Genomic DNA, 14,840 nt, shown 5'->3' with positions numbered 1-14,840 from the left:
GTATGAAAGATAAAATGGAAGATGGATGAATAGTGATCCTCCTTTGCTAAGACTAAAAAATAACACAAAAAGATACTTTCTATTAAATTCCCATGTAGTAAAAGTTTACATTAATTCAAGAAGCCAATACTAGTTTGTAAAAAATCCAAGTTTGAATAATTTGAAAGCACTACAGTGTATATTAATATTATTGTAAAAAAATAACAATAACACAATTAACAGTACATGGAAAAAACAGTTTTAAACTGGCTCATTATTGAACTAACTACATCTACAAATCAACATGCTGGCTTCTATAACATTTGGACTACACAGGCATCACAAATGTAGATACTATAAAACAAGAAATAAAAAAAAATAAGCTGGAGCATCTTGCCCTTAATTTAATGGCTCATGGATGCCTTTAACTTTTTGTACCATTTTGAAACTATCAGCATTATATTTCAATTTCTGAAATATCTAAAATAACATCTAAAGCTTCTACAGAAAATAAAAAAAATAATAAACATGAAAATAAAGTCAAATTAATATGTAACAAAAAATAAAAAAAAAACCCTTCAATTTATTTATTACATTAATATACAAGATGCAACTAAAACATTCCCTTCACAAGCCAAAAAGCCATTTTGTAAATCTACATACAATATCCATTCAATCTATACCCATCTAAACCAGGGATGAATATTTTTTCACAAAGAGAAATACATTGATAGATAATCAAATACCTTTATTCACACAGTTCTCCTTTCCACAAGAATGTCAGTAATGTATTGCCATGTTTTCATGATTTCTTGATGAGCAGTTTGCTCCTTTTTTTCTATATAATTTATTAAAGTCTCTAGTGACTTATTACTCACTACATGAATTTGAAAATCAACAAAAGCATTTTGTAAATGGAATAATCCATTTGTAAAATGATAACTTCACTGAGTAATCTTTACATGAAATTCGATCACACAAAAATAATTCATGATTTGTTTGAGAATTTCATAAATTGAGGAGAAACTGATTTGGGGTGGGATGGCATGGAAAGACCCCTTGCATCATAATGGTGAAATCACTTCATTTGATCCATCAAAAGTTTTGAAATATGAATACAGTGCATGTTATGCTACGGTAACAAATACCTTTTTGATCTCAAAGCATTTATTGCTATGTATAAAAATCCTCTGTACGGTGATCGTAAAGGTATTTGTGACAATAGCATAATAAAGTTAACATGTAAAGGAATATATAGGATAGATTTTGAAAGGAACATGTTTATGTATATTAAAAGCTATGATGTTGAAAATGTGGAATAGAGAGAAAATGTGCCATCAGCTCAAAATGCAATTACACGATATTCTGCAGGCATCTCTCTTCTCACATTTCAACTATATGTCACCATCACCATTATCACCACCACCAACACTAACCAATGTTTCCTGTTTCAATTTTTGACCAGTTGTAAAGCAACCCAGTGTCAATTCCATTATTGCTTAATAAGCATTTGCGGGATGTGTAAAGATGAAAAAAATATGACATTCATGACTTGCGCTTGATCTAGATCAACCTCAGTCATTGATCCCTTTTGGAAATACATGTTATAATCAATATCAATCCAAAATGTGCAGAAATAAGAATGGACAGGAGCATAGTATAATGTAGATTGATAGTACATGTACTTACTGAATTAAATTTTGTCAAAGGTTATCAACATGACTGTTTGTGAAGTGTGTACATCTACCACAATGCTGAATAATCTACTAAATAAACCCAATTCTATTGGAGTGTCTGCTTTAATATATAAATTTTCTTTTATATTAAAGAATGTGACAGCTCATGGTCCCATTTTCATAATACTTTTATCAATAAATAATATAATCCTATATCTTGGGCAATAAAATATCACCATTTTACCAGCCGGTAACTTGCCATTGATACCAAGTTTTATGAAAAGAAGTCTACTTCCTGCTCCTTTTCTTGATATATTTCTAGGACAAAGTATCCTATGGATGAGTGTAATTTCCAATCAAAAGTTAATTTCTCTTTCACCAAAAACAAGTATAACGTTTGAAATATATCACTGAAATCAATCAATCTGCATTTAAATTTTTGAAATTTTGATTCAATTTGATTTGATAGATCAAACAGACTTGATGTTTTGTTACATGAAAAAAGTCCATACATACACTCCAAGCCTAGAATAATGCTACCTACCGTACAAGTCAATGAATGAAAGAGCATGGCACACTGTAAAACCAGTATATTTGCAGGTATGAAATGTCTACAACTTTTGAAATGTCAGACAGAACCTCAAGTTCTATCAAAAATATGTTAAAATTTCTAGTGATTATACATGAAATTCAAGTGAAAATTGGTCTTTACGCAATCAAGTGGATTGTTTTCAGATGATGAATTACCCCAAACTGTATGAATGTCAAACAAAATATGACATTATACAGTCTCTCAGTGAATTGTTTTGAAGGTTGATCTTTTTTTATGGTCTTGTCCATAAATTTCATCCTGCAAAACTTCTGGGTAACAGTAAACCTTAACCCTTTACCAACTTCTACCCATGACTGCAAATGAATGAATTTAAGAAGCACACGATGCAGTGATTTTGATTAGTAAGCACTCTTTGATAATTTTCAAGGATTATAATGTTACCTTCGCACTCTGTGTCATCTGTTCTGAGCTCTGGTACATAAAACATGGAGGAATTAGAAACTTAGGATGTGACAGGGAAAACAAACTTAACTGGTTGGCTTGTAGGGCTTTTCACAAGAACTAATTAAGACAAGTATACCCCACCCCCCCCCCCCCTCTAAATATATGATTTCTTTCAATCTTTATCATTTGAATAAACCATATTTTGGAAAGTTCTGAAGTAAATTCCGCAATTATTTTGAAAATTATTCATTGTTCAAGTTCTAAGAACCTTTTAAGGAATATGGAATCTCATAATCAATGTAAGCAAGAGTTAGAAATAACTTGTAAAGGGAAGTCTGCTTCATATATTGGAAAAAACTGGTAGCAATGTGCATTTGATGTTGACCAACCAAGTAAATAGTACTCCACATGGGAACTTCAACATGGAATAGGCAGGGTTTTTTTTATAATCAAATTTACATTCATTTAAGATTAAGTACTATTATCAACTGGAATATCATAAAATTTACACTCATTCAGTGAGCATAATTGCAGAAAGCCCTTTCAGCCTGGAAGCATGTAGTAAATCAGTAGCACAACAAAGGAAAATAGCATTGTTAAGTATCACGATTGCTGAAGATGTGACATCATGCATAAAAAAAATGATAATCATAGATTAGGATTAAACAGTATCAAAGAACAGTTAGATAACAAAAACACATGCATGGAGAAGATATATGTAAATTCTACTATTACTGAAATTTTAGATTTATCAATTTATTTTTCAGGAAATATACTTTGGAAAATCTCCAAGAAATAAACATTTTGAATGGAATTCTATGTATATAAACATAATGATACATGAATAATAACAATCATTTTATTACATTTGCAGAATTAATTAAGTCTGAATATATTCAATGTAAAAACATTTTTAAAGCAATATTTATGAGAAAGATATTTTGTGTTTCTTAAAAAAATATTTCATAAATAAGAATTTAGCAAGTCTAATATGAATAAATGTTTATCATTAGATTTTCATATCTTGATAAGGCCTATAGAATTTTGATTTACTTGCAATATTACATCTCAAGTTATAGATCATTCGACAAAAGGTTGATTCTGTATGACCTTTAGTCAATCAAGAGATAAAATATACTTTTAAAAACTATTGTGAGGGTGAAGAATGTCTCTTTATAGGGGTGGGGGAAAATAGAGTGTTTATTTATAAGAAAACAATTTTTCTTTGAAGACTGAATAGAATTACTATTGCAAAATGTTAGAGCTGCATGCATACATTTATGGAATGAGAAATACATTTAAAGATGTTACAAGTACAGAAAACTTATTATTTGTTGGAATGATCAAAATTTCCAGTTTGTGTTTTTATTGATTACGATTTAGCAGACAAGCTTCATCCACTTATACTGACTTCCTGAAGCTTAGATCGAGGCTCAGTAACACAAAAGTAGTAATCAATCGCACAATAGCAATGGCCAATGAAATTCATAGTTCCATGCATAAATTGTTCACCAAACCAAATAGAACCTTTGTGTGAAACTTGTAATCAATTGCAAATGTTTGCATTACAGGGGCCAGAGGCATGGTAGGAGATTTGATGTGTTCTTACCAGAGGTTTGTCACTGAGTGACAGTCCTTGAAGATCTTTGGCTAGGGTGGGTGTTAGGATGCTGGTGGGGCCTGCAGGAGTTACTGGCTGGGACGATTCTCCTGATGGACCAACTTGAGAAAGATAAAACATGAAACAGGTGGACTGTCTGGAGGACCAAAAAGAACCTTGGACTGATCTATAAATATTCAATTGATTTTTTAAACCAGAAGATACCATTATCTTTTACACTTATTACACAACATTGAATTATTGGATGAATTTGAAGCAATACTGAGAAAATGTGAAACTATCGGACTAATTTTTTAAAAATAGTAACAAAATTTGAAATTATGGGACTGTCTCCATAAATACATGATAAAACCTCCAACGACAAGTCAGCATTATGATTCTTTATGAAGCTTGCATTATACACCACAGTTAGAAATAATGCCTCTACCTTGTAAATGAATCCCATATTGCAAACTAATGTTGAGTTAGCAAACCTCTGATTCAAAAGTTAAACCAAAATACTGTAATAATTGATAACAGGCAAAAATTACAATTCAATATTTCAATTCTATTCACAGCATTATATTGTGCACAAGCATGTCAATTTCTCCATCATTGCAATTACCGAGTAAAAGATTTTCACGCAGTTATCATCAAATGTGTGTTTGGCAAATAAAAATCAATAATAATAATCAATTATCTAAATCACTGAATAAAATAAGGGAAAAGAATTAGACTTACAATCATCAAAATCTAAAAGTTGCATTGTTGATTCAGCTTTCTGTTTACCTCTCTTCTCCTCCTTCACTTTAGATGATTTTTGTGGTGTTTTCTACAAATAAAATGCACAAAAAATAAATACACTCATTAATGAGCTAAGACATGCAATAAGCATCAGTATAAACATATAAACGTAATTTACTAATTTTCTGGTCTCTTTCCTGCCTTCTATAGAACTTTACTGGGTCAAAACATAATTTGACTTTATATTCACATTGACACGATATATCAAGGCACTGGTAGACAAGAAGAGATATATAATATTTACATTTTGTCCTCTGAGACATTTAATGAGGCAACAGGCACTAAAAGACAAGTAGAGTGTCCAATAAATTTCATAATTTATGTGATTAATTACAACAACTAAAAAAATCACTAAAGGTGATCAATACTACTATCATGTGCCACTTCCAAAACGAATTTAGAAAATGGGCCTTACATGCATGTCTTTACCCAAACCCAATGTTAGTGCAATAGTTGTTCGTAAGTTCAGATTGACTTTAAGAGCGACCTGTGAATCTTTCTTACGCACTAAATAATCACCAATGAACATTTAATGTGAATATTATTTACCGCAAGAATGGATCACCAGTCATTCTTCAAGTCGCTCTTAATTTACAAGCAGCTTTTTAAACGGCCCCTTTGGTCAAAAAGTGAGGAGGTAGTTTGATCCACAATGAGCATTGTCTGGGTTTGGGGCCATAATATGCTGCTATCATGGCAATACAATTTCTGACACATGCAAAAAATGGGTCTTGCACATCCTTACCTCAACATCATAAATAATTACCTTTTTGACTGGTTTGATCTCTTCTTCACTCTCTGAGTCAGTCTCTTCACTTGAGGATTCTTCAGACGATTCTGATGAGCTCTTCTCTGAATCTTCCACAGAGGAAGCATCCTCACTGTCGTCTTCCATATCACTCTCTTCCTCTTCACTGCTTTCGTCTTTGTCATCATCGGAACCAGACTCGCTCTCTGATTCTGAGCCCGATTCACTACCTTCTGTTAAAATTCAATAAAACTATGCATTATTAACTTTATTTAAGCATTACATAATGTGCTTTATACATTTCATTTCTAGTTTAAATGAACAGTGTAGAATACATTCACTCAATTACAAGGTGTTTATGAATGGAGATAATTCATTACTACTAAAGTTATGGTTTAATTATGTATAGCCAATCGTGTTAGAAAACACAAACAGAGAAGATTCAATATGACAGCACATTTGGTGTTCTCTTCATCTTTTTGTACATTTTTTGGCTTCCCTCAATTCTAGCAGAGACTTAGACTGTGGTCTAAGTTAAACTGGACTTCATAATACGAGTCAGAATCTTAAATGAAAGCAGATTAGATATAATCTCACCTGATGATGTTTCATCATCGTCATCATCATCATCTTCTTCCTCACTCTCCTCAGAGCTAGAATAGAATGACTTGGCTTTGCTTTTCTTCTTACTCATTGATCTCTTATCCTTCTCACTGGTCCATGGTAGCACTTCCTGTAAAAGAGAATACAAATAGAATTGAATGGGGTGCATCGTGGTCTAGTGGTTCTGTCTCTCGCCTTTGAAACAGAGGATCATGGGTTTGAATCACAGACATAGTGTGTTTCCTTCAGCAAGAAATTCATCCACACTGTGCTGCACTCAACCCAGGAGAGGTGAATGGGTACCCCGCAGGAGTAATTCCTTGCATGCACTGAGCGCCGGTGATGGTAGCTCGAGCTAAAGCCGGGGTTAATAATAGCAGCGCTTCGAATCCTCAGGCAAAAAGCGCTTTATAAATCCAGCTATTATTATTATTATTGAATAAACACCAGATTTGATTTGATTGCTGTAATAAACATCAGATTTGATTTGATCGCTGTACCACTGCAACAGAAACCTGTGTTTCACAGCCAATGTAAACCATGTAAAGTGTGTCAATCTAACATCTTGTGTGAAAAAAAATGCTGATGAAAATCCCCCCAGGTAACCCCTCTGCCTCCCCAAGAACTTTTAAGTATGTTAAGTTTCACATGTAATATCTAGGCAATAAAACATCACAATACATTGCAATAAATAGTTCCTTACAATCAAAATGAAATCATACACACTTCAATAGTTTTTTCTTGCATGCCATGATTTTCATCCATGATTTCAGAAAAAAAATCAAATAGATGATTTCTTTTTTAAACAAAGCACTCTTTTTTCGAAACAAGATAATTACATTGCAACTTTATATCAATGGAGTATTTCAAACATCGAAACAAAATAATCTGGGTTACTTTTTCATCAGTTAAACCCGCATGTTCTAATCTCCTGTTTAATGAAGAATAAAACCTTCTTATTTTGGACTGAAATGTAAAATAGGACTATTCGCTACAAGTTTCAAGAAAGAAAACACATCCGTAATAGAAATACACAGAATTGCTGAGGGATAATAAACTGTTGACAGACATACCTCTACAACTCTAACACTTGGATCTGGGGCCTCTTCAGGGAAGTCAGGGAGCTCAATGTATCCTACAGCCTTTGCATTGATCATGTGAGAAAGAGAGCCTAGCTGAAACTGGTCCCGATCTTATATAAACAAGACCATAGAAAAAATGACAGAATCTTTGACTTGTTGAGCATTAACAAGCAGATGATGGAAGGAAAAACTATGTGCACTTTCATTTCCGAGCCATTTTCGGGTTTGAAGATGTGCATTTTTGTTAGAAGTTGATGATTTTTAAACCCGTTACCTGCAAAATATGTTTTATCAATCAAGTTTTGTTCTAATTCTTCTCTATTCTTTCATATACTGTACATGTATTCATATACATCTAATCTGTTGACAATCTTCAATCAATTCTTACATTTTTTATACTACAAGATAAAAAATCAAAAGAAATATTTTAAGTGAAATGAACTGACTAGAATAAGTTTACATTACATTCAAAACACACAACTTAATTCTATCCATCAATGCAGCATATGAAATTGGATTATCATTATCATCATCCTCATTATTACAATTATTATTAAAATCATTGTGACTATTTTTATTACCTTTGAAGACAGATTCAATGACAGGAGCAGGTTTGGTGGCTAGGATGATCTTTTTAGCATGTTTAGAGAATGTCGTAGTCTTGTCGCCAGGGAGGAGGAGATGTCGGAAGAAACGGGCGCGGTCCCGGATGTCATAGTTCTGATCATACTTGGACAAGTTGAGTACATACTGGAGTAGGAGTTTGGTCTATGAGGTGAGGAGAATGTTGCATTATCAAACTCATCATCTGTACGCAAGATCAATACTGAGCAAATACTGAGATAATATCGTAATAATTAAAATCATAATCAGTTGCCCTCAACATCCTTATCATAACAATCGCCATAAATCATCTTCATCATCAACATCATCATCACCATACTCATCCTCATCCTCGTCGTCGTCGTCATCATCATCATCATCTTTCATTACTCCCCTTCTCATAAAAGACTTTATACATTTAATCATAATTCAAGTTGGTCTAAACATAATTAACAATTATCACCTTTTGATAGAAGCTGTACACAAGATAAATACTGAGCAAATATTGTGAAAGCAGATATCAAACTTGGCTTATCAAACTATTAATGAATTGTGCATGAGTAAATAATTGACCAATTGGATTGCTTAGAGGCTGAAACTTTCACAAAAATGCACCTGTTTTGAGTTGGTAAGGTAGAGTTTAGCTGCGAGATTTAAAATCTGAAGTTTGACAATATCTTCCTCATTGATGAATCCTTTGGCCATCTTACGGAGAACATCTGGAGCCATCTTAGGTACATTGTCAGAGTACTCTCCTATCAGCCATAAAATACTAGCCCTAGCCATGGGTACCTGTATACAAGGGGAAAGACATCAGCTTTTTATGTACAGTAATAGATTTGATAAATATCACATTGGAGTTATGGTCATTTGTAAATCGTAATTGTGTTGATGACCAGCTGTATCACAGAAGGACATATCTTGCAATGTTTCATTTAATAAAAATTATGGTGTTGAGATTGGTTGGTGTTCTCATAGCATTAAAATAGTCCTAGATTAATTTAAACAATACTTTTATGAAGTGCAAGCTGTACATTCATTAAGATTCCAAATTAATTCAAAGAAAGGTTGTCCAAAAGGTAATTCTATTAGGAAATAAGATGATGGTGACAATATTAGTATACAGTGATGAAAATGGCATTATCAGTATACAGTGAATATTGAGTAATTAAGGAATATGGAACCTACTAATCCATGGAAGTGTGGATTTTATTAATTTACTCATCTAGAGGTTTCCCAGGTTTGAGTATGAAAATACCATCCATTGTCGCCAGCAAACATTCCCAGAGGATAATCTGTACATTTCTCACTTTTTAAAAGAGCTTTGAACTAACCGTAATGGCATCCGCTAGTTTGGTCATGTGACGTATGATCTCCTTATGTCCAGTCGGGTTCATCTGAAGGAGTTTACGAATCACTACCACACTCTCTGCTACTACAGCCTCTGTTGATACAAGCATATAGAGTAAATGGATGAAGCAAATGTACTAATTGAACACAGTCAGCATATTTGACAGTTCAAAAGAACATCTAATGTTCAATGTAAATGATTTTCCCATGACACACTAGTTCAATTTTGAAAGTCAGTTGCCTCTTGATCTAAAGACTTTGGATGTAGATATTTTAACACATAACACATAACTGTCCTGCTATTACAAAAAGAATCTTGTGTGATTAACTGTAAACTGGATCAATTACTTTAATATACTAGTGTCAAAGCTAATATGGATATATATCTCACTTGACATATCTCTCAGCACGATTAATGTTTTTAATTAAGTCCTTCAATTAATGGCTGCACGATGTGATGACAATTAGGCAATTATGAATGACTTTACACACAAGTGATGACCAAAGTTGTGCTAAGTGACGCATTGCATTGTAGATGACTTCACACTTAATGTTCCAGTTGTGCATAAGTTGTGGATAAAGTGGTGCGTATCTTTACAAACAGCTTTATGAAACACCGCCAAAGGCCCAAGAAAAAGGTCATAAAAATCTAAACCCTAAAAAATTGGCCCCTTCCTTTACTTTGCATGTGTTTTATTATGTTAGCCTCAGCTGAATAAAAAGTGGTTGATTAACATTTCTATATTCCAATAACATAACATCATACTTTGTGATAATTAAATAATCTAAGTCAATAATGTGCAGTACTAGTCTAATATCTTAAACTTTTTAAAGATGCCCAAACTTTTAAATATACTGGACACACTAAGACAAGGCAAGTAATTGTGCAAACAGATTAAGATATTGTCAATAAAACAACAGAAACAGTGAGTTGTTAATGTCATGTGATGAAGTATGGGCCAACCATGCCTTGGTATCCAAGATCTAATACAATATTTCATACTTATGCCCACACTGCTAATATCTTATAACTCACCGTCTCTGTTTGACATGAGTCCCATAAGTCCATTCATGCACGACTCAGTCACTTCTTCTATGTTACTTGCACATCTTCCTATGGCCTGGATAGTAGCTGCCACAAACTCCTTGTCAGAACTGGTCACATATGTCTATAAATTTGAAACACATTTGACATAAAGAGATCGCAAAAATTGAAAAAAAGAATGGATGAATATATTCTTCACATTTACATCTTATCTCAGCGGAATCAATGCTATAATAGAAGAAAGGTGCAATAATCAGCTTCTTTGAAAGTTTGATATTTGCGTGTTAGTTTATTCTAGGCGCTTATTATTAATTTCAATAGATATTGTAACAGAGAGAGATTTGGACGGTCATTCAAGATCTCGCCCTTACAATGGGCCTTTTCAAACGAGAATCTTGAATGATGATTGTAATTCGTCTGTAGAATCATTGAACGATTCACACATTCACTTGAAAACTGTGATTTGAATTAAAGATTCCTGAGTGAAGGTGGTATTGAGAACTTATCAATCAAATCACTGCATCAATAATATGAGTGCATGACAATTGTATTATCTACGGAAGTGCTTGAAAGGTCACGTAAACTCCGCCCCCAAAAGATGTTTTGGAGGTCAACCCTTTCAGACGTAAATTTCGTACTGTAATTTGAGTGAAACTTAACTGGAATTCACCTCAGGAGTAGAATTTGAATTCCTTATTGTGATTAGCATTCGTGATTCTAGTTTGGTTTCACACGTGCTAAAACATTGTCATTAGAATCATTTTTCAATGGAATCATCATTCAAATTACGATTTTGGTACCATGTGAAAGGGCGGAATATGTAATGGATCTTTCACTATGAGATTACCCTCAAATCAGATCTTCCAAGTTTTAAAAGCAATACCGAAAGGAATATTCTTCCCTTTAAAAAGAAATCATTGTCATTGTAACATAAAATATATAATCCTTTACAGTTGAGATAAAAGGTCTAATTAACCTAGTAACAATATTATTGAGGTAGGGTTGACATTGTTTGTATATCAATTGGTGCATGAGGTATTTCAGAAGTTTGTATTAATTGAACATTAAAAAAAACAGAATTTATCAATCACTGACATATTAAAGCCTGTACAACATGTGATTTTCCTCTTGCATTTCCAACACAGTTTTGAAACCTGTCAACCTATTGTAGGTGAACAAGACTGATCACTTAGCCATTGTTATTGAGGTAGTCGCTCATTTTGCATTCATGGTGAGAATCTTATAAAAGAGGTACCATAAATTTTCACATACCTGGAATTCTCTAAGGATAGTTGAAATACTTGTTCCGCTGGCGATGTTGGTCATGATCTCCAGTTTGAGGAGACGGATATGGGTTGCGTCACTTGAACGAACAAAGAAACTCTTAAGGAATGGCTCAAACATGCCCCTCCGGTTGGCACTCATTGTGGCTACATTGCTCAATACGACAGTTTGCACTTCCCTATGAAGTTAAAGATAAAAGAATATATATTTACCATAATGAACAAAAATATTGCTTAACTTCTGTAGTTAGGTTACTGAAGTAATTGAGCTTCATTTTGCTCATATCATAACATGGACACAAGCCAATGAAACCAACAAAAAAATATTAATAATACTGAAACTTTTTTCTACTTCTCCTTTTTTAATTAGAGAAGTAATGCATCAAACGTTCTTAAAGAAAATAAACTGATTAGTTTTGAAAGAACTTCAAAAGCCAAAAAAAAAATGAATTTTCACATAAAGCGAAGAAGGCAAATAAGATTTCCTCTAATTTTAACAAGTGGAATGCCTCTAGCAGTCTAGCCTGCATTACGAAATTCATTATAGCAGCAGTGCTGACTTTGAAAACAACTAATGAATAATAATTCATGAAAAGAAACCATTCATATGATAATAAAATACTATGTTCATTGATCCAAAATGACCTTTGACCTTGATCATGTGGCCTAAGTCCTGTGCAAATCAATTATGTCCATATTTCATGAACTAGATCCATAAACTTTAAAAGTTATGATGGCAATTCAACAAATGCCCCCAATAAAGCCAAAGATCATTGACCTTAAATGACTAAGGCAGGATGTTCAGTAATACTTGATTATCCTTATGTCTTAGTTTCATGAACTAGGTCTATATACTTTATAAGTTATGATGACATTGAAAAAACTTATCCTTGGTTAAGATTTTATGTTGACAACGCCACTGTCCCCGTCGGAAAAATGGCGCCTATAGTTTCGCTCTGCTTTGCAGGGGAGACATTAATAATAAATGCTCAAGATATTTAGTTTATCACTTTGAAACATTCATTCAAGTGTTTAAAACTGAATACAAAGTACCCCCCCCCCCAAAAAAAGGGTGTACTAATTTATAAGGTTGCGTCAATCTATATTAATGATTTAAAGAACATTCAATAATTCATTCAAAGGCACATACGCTTTTCAATTTGAGTTTTCCCGATGAACATTTCATTATTTGAATTTTTAAAATTAAAGCACACGAACTATACCTGTGGCTTCTGAGAAGTCTGACCAATGGCTTAGCAATGATTCCAACTTCATTCTTAGGAGCAATGTGGTGATACAGCTGAGCTACTGCCATAACAACCTGTACAGGTGTGAAAGAATAGGCTAATTGGTGATTTTTACAAATAATAACACCTTAGATGCTAAAAGGAATGTATTTGCAATCAATTACAAAAATGAATTACAAAACTTAATTGCAAATTTTCTAAAAATTGATCTGTTTGAGAATAGTATATCTGTATGTTCAGTTGCATATAAATTTATTATTATTATTCTTCAATTTCCCAATTTAATGCTAGAATTAAATCAATATATAATGAAGATACATAACAATTAGATACAAATCAAATAATGATTTCCAGAGTGCAAACATGATTGATTGCCAGAGAAGGATAAATCAAACCTTAACGATCAATTGCAAATTTCTACTTCATTGCAAAGTATATGATCTATTGTGGGACTCACAACTGATTTGAAATAGATTCCAAGTTTTTTAGCAATGCCTTTTAACAGAATCACATCAGAAGATAAATTGATGGGACCTTTTTTTTTGCTTGTCAAAAATTTTTTGGTTAGCAACTCTTAAAATTTAGGTTCAAAACCTTTTTTGGGGGCGCTTGTCAAATTTTTGGTGGACACCCCCTAAATTTTCTGGCTTCCGCCGCCAATGCTTATGATGCACAATAGGTGATTCAATTAAATATGTATGTTCTACCTCTCTATACATGGCACTTTCTGTTTTGATTTCTTGATTGCATTTATTCTTTCTCATTTCAAATACAACTAAAATTTACAATATAAAGCAACAAAAATATAATATACAGAAATGAAAAAAGAGAACCCACTGGAAAGAGCAGCTTGTTAATGTGGGTTCCCTGAAAATGAATTTATTAAAATATAACTTTAAACAATGAAATTCAAATCGTGATAAACAAGAATCAGTATAAAAAAATCAATTAGTCATGGGGTCAAGCTTTTGTTGGCCATTTTCTAGTTCATATGAAAAGTTGTAATGCCCTCACATTATCACAACTTGAGAAATTAAACAAAGTGAAGAAAGAATGGAGAAAAATAGGAGTCAGTCCAGGGTGCTACATAAACACTTGCCCGATTGCCCGGGGCAAGTAAAAGTTAGAGCCGGGCAAGTCTTTTGAAGTAAAGACCAAACTACTTGCCTGAATCGGGCAAGCAAAATTCTCACAGTAGAATGACCAAAATTAGGGTTGATACATGATATTGACCCTAATTTTGGTCATGGCAGGCAAAATAAAATCACTTTGGAAAAAGAAATGCAATAACAAGGTAGATCAGGTCATGTAAAAAGAGAGAAAAAGGTCAATGGTTTATAATACCGCAAAACTTTCTTTTGAAGAGGTAAAAAAAAATATTAAGGATTTTCTCAGGCAATCGAAATAGATTTTTGGGCAAGTATATTCCAACTACTTAAAAATTTACTTGCCCGACTGGGCAAGCACTTCTAAAAATTTATGTAGCACCCTGAGTCAGTCACACAGTTGATTTTATAGAATTGCCAAATAGCTTACTGAAGCATTTCTGCTCTGGAGGAGTGGTTTGACACTGCGAAGGAGTAACCTGTGATCAGTATCCATGATGTAAGGCTTCTTGATCTCTTCTTCTTCCTTTCCTTCTTTATCTTCACCTTCATTTTCACTGTGCTCTGAGCCGTAGAAAGATCGCTCTGTTTCCTCTTGTATCATATCCTACAAAATCGAAAAATGAGAATGACTTGTTATACATCTTCAGCACTCCCATTTTTTATCATGCCCACACAAACTCCACCCCCTCCCCTCACTCTTCTACTGCAATTCAA

At 33.2% G+C, this 14,840-nt stretch overlaps 1 protein-coding gene across 4 annotated transcripts in view; it reads right to left on the bottom strand.

Moving 5' to 3' along the window:
• Positions 1-14,840, bottom strand: part of LOC121416024 (AP-3 complex subunit beta-2-like) — a 52,639-nt gene that overhangs the window by 3,870 nt on the left and 33,929 nt on the right. For 2 of the 4 annotated variants that reach the window (XM_041609454.1, XM_041609457.1), the window contains exons 9-21: positions 14,554-14,730; positions 12,994-13,091; positions 11,760-11,949; positions 10,479-10,611; positions 9,427-9,536; positions 8,708-8,884; positions 8,071-8,257; positions 7,481-7,599; positions 6,402-6,537; positions 5,823-6,037; positions 4,994-5,084; positions 4,262-4,374; positions 2,650-2,679 (exon numbers count right to left, since the gene is read on the bottom strand). In XM_041609454.1, coding sequence (XP_041465388.1) covers positions 2,650-2,679; positions 4,262-4,374; positions 4,994-5,084; positions 5,823-6,037; positions 6,402-6,537; positions 7,481-7,599; positions 8,071-8,257; positions 8,708-8,884; positions 9,427-9,536; positions 10,479-10,611; positions 11,760-11,949; positions 12,994-13,091; positions 14,554-14,730 — 1,776 coding nt within the window. The remainder of the gene's footprint in view (positions 1-2,649; positions 2,680-4,261; positions 4,375-4,993; positions 5,085-5,822; positions 6,038-6,401; positions 6,538-7,480; positions 7,600-8,070; positions 8,258-8,707; positions 8,885-9,426; positions 9,537-10,478; positions 10,612-11,759; positions 11,950-12,993; positions 13,092-14,553; positions 14,731-14,840) is intronic. The other 2 variants (XM_041609455.1, XM_041609456.1) reach the window with 2 other exon arrangements.

Source organism: Lytechinus variegatus, chromosome 5, assembly GCF_018143015.1.
Source record: "Lytechinus variegatus isolate NC3 chromosome 5, Lvar_3.0, whole genome shotgun sequence".
Taxonomy (NCBI): Eukaryota; Metazoa; Echinodermata; class Echinoidea; order Temnopleuroida; family Toxopneustidae; genus Lytechinus; species Lytechinus variegatus.
Note: the sequence above shows the minus strand (reverse complement) of the source record. Positions and strands in the feature narration are given on the sequence as shown.